Below are 12,829 nucleotides of genomic sequence, written 5' to 3' on the forward strand. Positions count from 1 at the left end.
CATCATCACCTCATCTGTTAAGTTTATTTCCTGAGAAGATTCAAATCTGGGTGACGGTATACTTTTACTTTTGGTAAATTTACCAAAACATGCATGGGATATTGATTATTTACCAAAATAAAGCACTATACACTTTTTATGAGAGTTTACCATTGGCACCCTAACTTTTACTTATTACACCCTAACTTCTTAAACCCCAATTCATGATTAAAGTACACCATTCAAACATTACATAAGTTTGATTCAAGTTATTACCTTAGCATTATAAAGAACGATGACACATTCAAACAACTTCAGCAAATGTTCATAGGATTAGACTCATATAAAATTTTAAATCTAACAAATTGAAATCTAAACCAACCGAGAGAGAGAGAGAGAGAGAGAGAGAGAGTCTATTGGCACCCCACTGTTTTTCAGTTATTAACTTAGTTTTTATTTTTATTTTAATTGAGGTGGAATAAGTAAAAGTTGGAGTGCCAATAAGCAGCTTTCTATAGAAATCAGGGTCTTACATGTATTTATTTAAATTTTAAAATGGTGTGGGTCCATTCCAAGGTTTGCTATGTAACAAGCTTGAAGGGAGTTTTGTAATAAAAATGCATCAGGTTGCTCCCTGCAAGTACATCGCTGTTAAATTTAGTGAAATCCTTTTGAGTCTTACTACGGATCGTTTTGCTCAAATGGATTACCACATAAGAAATCCAACACCACAACCCTCTATGTTCCACCGAAAAACTCAGATGCAAAAAATAATTTAAAAAATAATTTCTTTTGAAATAGATCCAACGTTTCTAAAATGAACGGCTACAGAACTTTCACATAACTCCCAAACTAAAAAATGAAATTGAACAGTGAAAAATATATATGTTTTTTCAAAATTCATAGAATTTCACTCTCCACAACCCCGAAGCATTAGATCATGTTTTTGGATGCCAAGAAGCAAGCCCAAGGATCCTTAGTAGGGGTGAAACCCTTACTAACTTAGTAAAGCTAGGGGGAATTTAAATTTTCAAACTCTAGTGGGGGCTATAGCTCTCATTGAGCCCATTACAAAAAAAAAATAAAAAAAAAAATAAAAATAGAAATTAGGAACGATTATAAACCATTCCTAAGACAGTTTGAAACGGTTGACAGACCGTCTTTGATCGAGGCATCGTTGATGAAATTAAACGGCTACAAGCCGTTCTAGATCTCAGGATTTGGAACATTTAAAAATCGTTTCAAAGCTCAGTATTTGGAATGCTTAAAACCGTTCCAAATCTGCATTAAAACTGAAAACACTAACGCAAAAAAATACCTTAGACATCGATTTTAAATCCGATATCTATTATACTGATGTCCTAAGTCTGATACTTTAGACATCGGTTACAACCGATATCTAAAGTGGTTAGAAACCGATATCTAAATTAAAAAAAAAAATTTGATTTAAAATTTTTTTTTTACATACCTATTATCCACGGTCAAAATAAATCCAAATAAAGAACATTGAGGTTATCTATCACATTCATTTATATACAAAAAGAATTACAATGAGTCATAATTTATAAAATTATCAAGTATTTCACAACTAATGATCAGTAACTCCAATTAATGAAGTTACCAACTAAGGAAGATGGACAAGTCCTAAAATATAATTTTAGATGGGTCCCTAACCGCTGAATGAAGGTGTCGACATTACAGAGAGAACATCTGTCACAAATGCCATAGTACTTAGAGCTCCTTTCAGTACATCCTCTGAGCAAGCTGGCTTCATAGTGTTTCTGACCTGCCATAAGTAAAATGAAAAAAAAGTACAAGTAAATAAAAAATCTCCACCTACCTAAAGGACATTTTGGATTTGTAGTGTGGGATGAAATAGAAGAAAGTAGTCACAGATGCCATCAGCATGACATCTGTAAGATAAGATTCTTTCATGGTAAGCACTGGAAACGACATGATGACAGAAACCAAACTAGGAATGATTAATATTTAATTTCTACATCAGGTTCGGCTATATAACACAAAGCAACGGAATAATTTGTTCACTATAAGGGTTTGGTGGTCGATCGGTGTTTCACAAGACTCAAGTGAGATTCACGAAGTGCATAATAGAAATGGCGAGCCCATCTAATAGGTAAGCCATTTCACTTAATATATATACTCTTTCCAAGTTTTTCCATTTTGAACCATGATTTTAAAACTCATTTTGACGTCTCGTCTCGTCCTTGAGCTAGATCGAGTCGTCTCGGATGAGCTTTCCGATACGTTTGAGACGTATTGTTCAACAATGTGAAAAATGAACGTGAATTTTAAATCTCGTCCGATACATTAACTTGTCCATCCATCTTGTTGCTGGGCGATACCAAGACAACTCAGGCGATATGTCTCGGTCTTGGATGAGTTTTGAAACCATGTTTTGAACTAAACGATGTGGGGTTATTTAGACCATAGTTTTAAAATTGGTCAAGTCCGCATCTCAAAATCTATTTATAAGACCCTTGATTATTATCCCACAAATCTATAAAAAACCTTTGATTTTCCTACCAAACATCCACCATCTCCAAATCAATTAACCCTTGATTTTTTATTTTTTCTTTTTTATTATTTTCTTGCATTGAGAGATTAATATAAAACTACCGAAATCCCTATTCATGGATTTCTAGCCTAAATCTTTGATATATTTTTTTTAAATTCTAATTTTATTTTTGAGAGATTAATATAAAATGACCTAAATGGCTGAATCCCTCTACATTGATCTCTAGTAAGAATCTCCTTATGTTTCTCCCCAAAAAATGTCGTTATCTTATTCTATTTTTAATTTCTTCTTGTGTGTTGAGAGACTAACATAAAACTACCAAAATCCCTCTCCATGGATTTCTAATCTAAATCTCTTGATATGTTTTTTTTAATCTTATTTTTGAGAGGTTACTATAAAATGATCTAAATGGCTAAATCCCTCTTCATCAATATCTAGCCAAAATCTCCTGATGTTTATCCCAAAAAACATTGCCACCTTCTTCTATTTTGAATTTATTTTTTGTGCGTTGAGAGATTAATATAAAATTACATAAATCTCTCTTCATGGATTTTTAGCCTAAATCTATATATATGTATCTATATAAAATGACCTAAATGGCTAACTCCCTCTTCTTCGATCTCTGGCAAAAATCTCCTTCTCCCCAAAAATCGTTGTCATCTTTTTTGATTTTAAAGTTATCTTTGTGCATTGAGAAATTAATATAAAACTACCTAAATCCCTCTTCCTAGATTTCTAGTCTAAATCTCTTGTATGTTTTCTTTCTTCTTTTTTATTTTGAGAGGTTAATATAAAATGACCTAAATGGCTAAATTCCTCTTCATCAATCTCTAGACAAAATATCCTGATGTTTCTCCCAAAAAATCGTGGTCATCTTCTTTTATTTTGAATTTACTTTTGTGCGTTGAGAGATTAATATAAAACTACCTAAACCACTCTTCATCGATTTCTAGCCTAAATCAACTGATATATATATATATAAATCTTTAATTCTATTTTTTAGAGGTAAATATAAAATGACCTAAAGGGCTAAATCTCTCTTCATCGATATCTAGCCAAAATATCTTGAAGTTTCTCCCAAAAAGTCTTGGTCATCTTCTATTTTAATTTGTTTTTCTTCATTGGGAGGTGAATACAAAACTACCTAAATCCCTATTCATGGATTTCTATCCTATATCTCTTGATATAATTTTATTTTTTATTATTTTTTTGAGAGGATAATTTAAAATGACCTAAATGGCTAAATGCCTCTTCATCGATCTCTAGTCGAAATCTCGTGATGTTTCTCCAAAAAAATTGTCGCCATCTTATTCTATTATTATTATTTTTTTTTTGTGTGTATGTGTGTTAAGAGATTAATATAAAATTATACCTATTTCCCTCTTCATGGATTTCTAGCCTAAATCTCTTGATATATATTCTTTTTGAGAGGTTAATATAAAATGAACTAAATGGCTAAATCCCTCTTTATCGATCTCTACTCAAAATCTCCCGATGTTTCTCCGCTAAAATCGTTGCCATCTTCTTCTTTTTTAAATTTATTTTTGTTTGTTGAGAGATAAATATAAACTACCCTAAATCCATCTTCATTAATTTTTAGCCTAAATCTCCTGATAAATATCTTTTTTAATTTTTAATTTTATTTTTGAGATGTAAATATAAAATTACCTAAATTGCTAAATCCCTCTTCATCGTTCTCTAGCCAAAATCTCCTAATGTTTTCCCCATAAATTGTCGACATCTTCTTCTATTTTAAATTTATTTTTGTGCGTAGATTAATATAAAACTACTTAAATCCCTCTTCATGAATTTCTTGCTAAATCTTGTGATATATATATATTTTAATTTTTAATTTTAGGCCCTGCTTATTTGCCCGGCAAAAAGTCGCAAACAGAAACTTTTACGATGATTTACCAAATGCGGTTGCTTGGACATAAAACATTTTTGTGGCCCCATTGTAAATAACCGTGACATTTTACTTAGTCGACTCCCTGACGTGAACAAGTTTGAGAACCATAGATCTGTATGCCTCGGGATACACGGTTCTCTCGACATACACTTTTTTATGGGAAAGTGCAATCGTGTATCCCAAGGCATAAAGATCTATGGTTCCCGGACTTGTCACGTCAGGGAGTCGATTGAGTATGCCACTTGGAGAGTCATATTATAATGACTCCTTTTAAAATTTCTAAAGAAGAATGAAGGACCAAAACTCTTTTTAGTTTTTAGTACCGCAACCTCATCTACCGTTTTTTGTGTTTTGTTGGCAGTGAGATCACAAATGTAACTAGCCACCCAGTAGGTAACGCTGAATGGTTGGTTAATATAATGAATATAAAACAAACAGAAGGGGAACACACTACAAATGGAAAAAAGCCAAAAATTCAAAGGGTAGAAGAAAGGCTGCGAGAGATCGAATCATACAAGAAATGCTTTACTCCTGAGATGTTGCCGATTGGTCCTTATTACCATTATGAAAAGTACAATAAAGAAATTAAGACTCAGTACACTCACAGTTTTGTCGAAGCTTGTGTTAAGGATATTAAGGATACGGAGGAAATAAAAAAATTTTATGAAGCGGTTGCAGGTGTGACTGCAAATGCCAAAGAGTACTATGCCAAAGACGCCATTATTACTAAGATTAAAGATGAAGAATTCACTCAGATGATGATCTTAGATGGTTGCTTTGTTATGCAATTCATCCACATCTTTGTAAGTGACGAACAAAATGAGTCGATGCCATGTGACTATAATGCAATTTTCATACAGAGAGATTTGTTCTTGCTTGAGAACCAACTCCCATATGTGGTTCTTGAGGCATTGATGAAGTTGAGATACTTTAATCCTAAGGAAGGTTTACAAAATATCGATAAATTTGTCCATAAGTATATTAATCCATATGATGGTTATCCTAAGGAGGTTTCCAATTTTGTAGATCATCCCCTTCATCTCCTTGACCTTCTTCGGACCAAATTACTCATGAGTTCCACTTCTCCAGTTCGTCATAGGCGCGTAAGGTCCTGCTTTGACATTGGTCTCAATCAGGCCAATCCCAGCTCTGACAATTTGGCTTCACACCGTACAGTAGCGGCCCAGCGCAACTCTGACAATTTACCTTCATACCCTCCAGTAAGGGAGCTTAAAGCTGTGGGAATTAAGTTTGATAAAAGTCGTACAACTTGTTTAAAAGACATTGAATTTAGAACTCACGCGGTCATTTATAAAAAGTTGACACTTCCTCAAATGATCATAGACGATCTAACCAAATGCAAGTTTCTTAACTTGATTGCCTATGAGATGTGCCCAGATGCCAACATTGGCTATGAAATCACTGGGTACATATGTTTATTGGATTCTTTGATTGATCATGCTGACGATGTGAAGGAGTTGCGATCTAAGGAAATAATCCTCAATTGCCTTGGTAGCAATGAAGAAGTGGCCAATCTCTTCAATGAATTGGGAATGGGAATGTTTTTTGAGCCTCAAACCAACGAAAAAGTTATAAGGGGCATTCATTTATATTACAAAAACAAACTGAGGGTATTAAGCGGTGAATTTTGTCACACTCATTTCAATCGCCCCTGGACTGCTTTTGGTTTCCTCGTCGGAATTTGTATTATTGGCTTAACTGTTACTCAAACCTACTTCACAATCCATTCTCTAGGGAAGTAATTTTTTTTTTCTTTATTTATGAAGTTATTATGTTGTCCTGTTTGTATCATTTAGGAGTATAAATAATCTTATTGAACTCTTTATATGTCATTCCTTTAGAGGAGATTGTCTTTGTTACTTCTTTTCTCTTTTGGAGATATCTTTTTTCTTACTATGTAATGATGAGCTGAATATGATTGTTAAAGACGACCAAATTCATAGTTCCCAGGGCCGATTCAAGCATAAGGCCACTTACGCAATCACCTAAGCTCCACAATTGGAGAAGGCCTCCAAATTTGTTTTTGGGGGTTCACTAAGTAAATTTATTTTATTTTTATTTTTAATTTTATTTTTTTAATTTTATTTATTTATATTTATTTTTACATTTTTTAAAGTTAGGTTTTGTAGAAAAATTAAGATTATTGAACTTGACCTTTTACAAATACACTGGTGGGTTTGCAAAGTGAAGCGACTTTACAATTTTTGTTTTATTTGATTTGTTCAACAAATTTCTTAATCTTTTACATTAGCGTTTTAACAATGGAGGCCAAAAGTTTGCTCCTCCACCATGCCACTAAAGTGGGAACGGATCCTTTGTAGAGCCATTTTCCAATAGTGCCCTGTAGCTCTTCTTCTACAGCCCACTAAACATCATTTTAAAAAATAAATAACAATTCAGATCTCTTGTACTTATGGGTTGGATTAAATTTGAAAAAATTAGAGTTCTTTTTTAAGCATAATCCATGACAATGAAAATGGACGGTCACTGAACCTCCAATTTTATAACACTTTTTAAATCTATAGATTAAGTTTGTCAACTCACTTAACTGTCTAAGTGTACTACAAGAAAATAACGCTATAGAGGATCCGCTCCTCACTAAAGTTTGGAAGCGGATCCTCTGTGGTACACAGTTCTTGTGGCACCCTATTGCAAGGTTTCAATGGATGAGAGAGTGCCACATCAGTGACATAATTAGATCTCACTCTTAAAATACTGGGAGTTCAGTAGCCGTTCATTTTTAAGGACATGATCTAGAGAAAACAACTTGTTTTTTGAATTTTTTTAAAAATCATATCTAAGTTATGATCACAAGAGACTATCTAGATCGATCTCTCAAAAAAGACTATGCTCTGATACTTAAGCGATGTGAGACTGTCTCTTACAGTCCCCCTTACATGTAACGTGTCTCCTACATCCCTGTGGTTACCCACTTTGATACCATATAGAAGAATGAGATATTATTGATTCTTTTAGATAAAAATTACAGCAACCTAATAGGGTTTTATAGAAATCAACTCACACCAATAGATAAACTCCAGCCCTAATAAATCTCAACGCAATCAATCTAATATTATCTTAATCTTAATAGATATGATATAATATACCATAGTACATCATATTACAATGCAACATAACAAATTACTTCGATACTATAGATATGATCTGGTTTCTATAAAACCCTATCAGGACTGCTATAAGTTTTATCTAAGAGAATCAATAATATCTCATTCTTCTATATGGTAGCTGTAGACACCCCAATTTGAATGGGCCCCTACTCGAAAGGATCCAAAAATACAAACATTTCAATAAAAATTACCAACGGGACTCAAAGGCTCAAATCAATCGAAATATGGCATTTTAATCGAATCGAGGCGCCTGAGACCTTCTAATGGTTTAAGAGGCCCATTAAAGAGATTTAACCTACCCTACACCTTTCCAACCTTCGCCGCTTCGCTCTTATATCCCGAAATACCCGATTTTCAATTAAATTCTCTGACGGGCCTAAAAAGCTCGATTTGCCAACACGTAGCATTTTGATCAAACCAATGATTTCAAAAAATCTCAAAAAAAAAAAAAAAAATTTAAATTAAATTAAAAAACGAGACTTGGGACGCCTACCATCTCCTATACCCCTCCACCTTTCCACTTCCAAATCCGAAAAGACCTAAGCTCACCTAAGGCCCATAAACCCTCAATCCTCCAAAATCAATCTCACCTTTCCCCCCCTAACCTAAACTTAATCCCACATCACTTAAAATCTAAAACCAGCCCAAACCTACATAACCATTTTCAAGACAACTCCCAACCAATTCCTAAAACCTAAAACCTTTCCTAAAATCCAAGCCCAATGCCCTTAAGCCCAAACCCATATCTAATTCATATCTAACCCATAACCCTAACCTATAAACCACAACCCACATTAACCAATCATTCTTTTATCATCAAAAGGTGACACATGTCATCACATCGTCTCACCTCCCTCATCAAACCACCCATCCCATCATTTTTCTTTAAAACAATTAACTACCCACATCACCTGTTCTCTAAAAAATCATATCAACCCACACCCTCCCTTAACCTACCCTCATTATTCCCTATAAACCTCCATTCGCTCAAATCATACACCTTCAACCTACACCTCCCCTAATCTACCATCATAATTTTCTAACCCCTATTCTATCAAATCAAACACCTCCAACCCATACCTCCCCCTAATCTACCACCATCATTTCCTATAAACCCATCTCTATAACGTAAACCTACACTCATCCTCTCAAATCAAACACTCATTCTCTTCCATCAATTAAATATAAACCCCTAACCTTCATACATCTTACCACATGTCACCATCTCCCTCACCCTCCCAACCACCCTCTTACACCCTCTATTCTCTTAAACCAAACACCACTCAATCAATCAACCAGCTTTCTAAACACCCATTATCTCACCTCATCAAACACTCCACCCAAATAGTTTGGGTAAGATCCAAACCATTTGAATCAAAACACAACCCATTTACCTTCATTACATAATTATCCCTCTCTCAACTCCTAATTTCATACTCCTCACCTTTAAAACATGTGTCATTCTCTACTCTCTCACACTTTACCCCATTATATCTCTTAAATAACCCCTCAACATCTATAAATACCCCTCTCCTCTTCTAAAAAATGGTTACTAACTCTCACTAAAAAAAACTTACCAAGTCTCACATAAAAAATCACTCTACTCTCTTCTCTCAACTCTCTACTGATCACTTCACTACTCTCTCACACTAATCTCAGAAGAGTTATATTCTCATAACTCATTAAGGACTCAACTCAAGAAGACATAGAAGAAGAAGGAAAGAAGAAAAAGATAAACTTCATGGTGGGTTCAAGGCAATCCTCCCCCCTCTCTCTCTCTACCCTCTCCACCTCCCTCTTCTATTATCCTCCCTCAATTGGTGTTCGGGTTTCTTCTCAACTCATGAGAATGTGCCCATAACCATAGCCAATATTTTCAAATCACACTTAGCTCCTGAGGCAAATGATTCAAGGATCATCTTCTTCAATGGGATGATTCTATAATCAAGCCGAAAGCAAATCCCTCATTGGGGTACACATTAACAACACGTGGCACTTTATTTTTATTTTTGTATTTTCAATCGAAATGATCGAGTTGAGTTGAGGTTACCACCACATGGTGGGGAGAAAAGGGTGCCTAACACCTTCCCTTTTCTCCAACCGAGCCGTTTATCCCGATTTCGAGGTCGATTGGTACTTTATCCATCGTGAGTCACTAAAATGTCAAAATGTCACTTTTTTTGAAAAATGTACATCGGGTGACCATTCACACCCACTTACAATATGAATGGTTACGACTCCAAACCTTAGTAGATGTGGCCATCGTAATAGCGAAAATCATGTATCTACAGTAATAAAGCATAGTCTCTTTTGAGAGACCAATCTAGCGAATCTACCTTCTACTGTCGATGGTGACAACATTATCGGTAGGCTTCCATTCATTAGATTTTTCTTTTCATGAATAAAATCTCCAATTCCTATTCTACAATTTCCACCTTCTTAGTAGTCTTTATTTTTTTTCATTTATAATCTCAATCGAGATATAATTATCAAGTCATGTTATCAAATCAAACTCTTTTGGGAGAGATCATATGATTTGATTTACTAATCATCGACTTTGATAGACCCCATGATGATCAGGATGCGATAGTGGTGGCTTCACAAGTAGTCAATGACCATCGAAAACATGATGGATACTTGTTGGCAACACCAAACATTTAATAATTACTATATCAAGGAATTTGATATTAATCAATCATGTATTCCTTATTCAAAGGAATATGCAATTGCGGAAGGGTATTAGAGTAATTAGTTTTGTTGCATTGTAATATGGTATACTATTATACATCGTATAATATCTATTGGGATAAATATAAGGTTAGATTGATTTGGTTGAGATTTATTAGGGATAGAGTTTATCTCTAGATATGATTTGATTTCTATAAAACCCTGTTAAGGTTGTTGTAATTTTTATCTAAGAGAATCAATAATATCTCATTCTTCTATAGGCGGAGATATTAATTCTTTTCTAATATAGCTCTCTTTCATCCATTGAAACTGTGCTACAAGGTGCCACATGAACTGTGTGCTATAGGGGATCCGATTCCTTAAAGTTTGGCAACACTTCGATGAATTTACGCACACTTGATGAGATGAATCAAATAAAATTATATTTATGTTATAATACAAATATAAATTACATGTATTAAAATGATTATAAAAAAAAATTAAAATATATTAAAATAAATGAATTGTTTTTCTTCATCATAAAAAAGTGTACATTTAACTGGATTGGGTGTATTATTGTGTTGACTCGACTATGGTGACAAGTTGACTTAATGATTTTCTCTATTGACTTGATGAGTTGGTTCTATCAAGTTTGGCTTAAGTCACCTCAAAATCCAACTTCGAGCCAATCAATTTTTGAGTCAACTCAATTAGTTTAAGGATATGTTTTTACAGCTGGGGGCCAACAATTGAACTTCTCAGAAAAAGTTGTAGATGAAAATGCATTAAAGGATGGGCCAATCAAAGTTGTAAATTGTTTTTTGGATTCTAGAATTGATTTTAGAATTTGATTCTGGTTCATAATCCAATTCTAGATTCTTATGTTATATATGGTGTGTAGACTTAAGAATTACAAAAACAATTTTCTTATTATTAAAGTTAGAAGGTGGCATGTGCAAACGCACATATGTATTTGAAGGGCTTGCTTTTAATTTAAAAGGTGATTTTTGTAATTTTGAACACTTTGTCTTCAAGGACATGTCGGCTGCGATTTTCTAGGTTTTGTAAATTTTAATCAAAATGAGCTTGATTATATCAAATTTAAAATATTAAGATGGTGGCATTTTTGAAATCCAAATTCTAGCATCTTTTTACTTTTCCTCATTTGCTAAGTTTATATGATGAAGATTGGATCGCAAAAAGATTCTTAAGAAGTTCCAAATTTGGGGGATCATATTTTTTTACTTTTGGAAATTTATCAAAACATGCACCGGATATTGATTAGGAAAATTTACCAAAACATGCACCACATTTCGACTATTTACCAAAATGGTAAATTATAGCAATTAATTCCGAAAATGGTAATTTCACCATTTTCGGAATTAATATTTTTTACCAAAACGGTAAAAACAGTAAAATGTAAATATTTTTACCGAAAATACCATTTTTTATTTTTTTTACTAAAATTATGAAAAAATCCTCTCCTCTTTCATATTTCTATTTAGTGTTGGGAAGATTAAAAAGAAAAGAAAAATTTAGTTGGATTTTAATTTATTTCTAAGGTTAAAATGGTAAATACATAAGTAAATCAAAAAAGGGTATTTTCGGTAAAAAAAATTTACATTTTACTGTTTTTACCGTTTTGGTAAAAAATATTAATTCCGAAAACGATAAAATTACCGTTTTCGGAATTAATTGCTATAGTTTACCGTTTTGGTAAATTATTCTATTGATTATTTATCAAAATAGAGCACTATACATCTTATTTTCGAATGCCGAAAATATCATTTTATATTTTTAATAAAAATTTCGAATAAGGCCCTCACTTTATCTTGGAAACTCTTTCACACTTGTCTTGAGAATTACAAAAATAATTTTCCTATTATTAAAGTTAGAACGTGGCATGTGCAAACGCACATACGTATTTGAAGGGTTTGCTTTTAATTTAAAAGGCGATTTTGAAGATTACATGGACATTTCTTATAATTTTGAAAATTGTGTCTTCAAGGACATGTCGATTGCAATTTTCTAGGTTTTATAAGTTTTGACAAAAATGAACTTGATTATATTAAATTTTAAATGTTAAGATGGTGACATTTTTGGAATCCAAATTCTGGCATTGTTGACTTTTCAAATAAGCCGGCTTTCATTATAGTAGTACAGATGTATTAAACATAAAAAAATGCTTCATTTTAAGATTGAGTCGTGCAGGGGTGACACAGGGTATTTACTACCACTGCATTTGGATAGATTTCTTGATGATTTATGCTCTTGCGGGAAGCTAGCAAACGTTTAGATAGATCTTTTACTTTTGCGCGGAGAGGATTTTGTTCTTGTGGGGAGAGGTTTTTTATTCTTTGTTGAAGCTCTAAGGATATGCTCTTTCGCGGAGAGGTTTTTTGCTCTTGCGAGGAATGATTGAGCTTTTGCTCTTGCGCAGAAAGGTGTATCCACACAGGCCTTACGATTCTCGCAATTCTTACGTGAAAACACATCTATGGTTATGTGCACATCCCATGTCAAACTTGTGAGAATCATAGTAAATACCCTGTGTCATTCCAGCATTTTTCTTTAAGGTATTTCCTTAGG

General features: G+C 33.5%; 1 protein-coding gene across 1 annotated transcript; it reads left to right on the forward strand.

Moving 5' to 3' along the window:
* The first annotated feature begins 4,843 nt into the window (after nt 1-4,843).
* LOC147384191 (UPF0481 protein At3g47200-like) lies at nt 4,844-6,187 on the forward strand. The gene has a single exon (XM_086424880.1). The coding sequence runs from the start codon at nt 4,844-4,846 to the stop codon at nt 6,185-6,187; it is 1,344 nt and encodes a 447-aa protein (XP_086281006.1).
* The last annotated feature ends 6,642 nt before the right edge of the window (nt 6,188-12,829 follow it).

This window comes from Akebia trifoliata, chromosome 15, assembly GCF_017979445.1.
Source record: "Akebia trifoliata isolate Shusen 1 chromosome 15, ASM1797944v1, whole genome shotgun sequence".
Lineage (NCBI taxonomy): Eukaryota > Viridiplantae > Streptophyta > Magnoliopsida > Ranunculales > Lardizabalaceae > Akebia > Akebia trifoliata.

What these genes read in the sequence shown, in the direction of transcription:
- LOC147384191 (XM_086424880.1), top strand. Translation starts at nt 4,844, where the DNA reads ATGAATATAAAACAAACAGAAGGGGAACACACTACAAATGGAAAAAAG.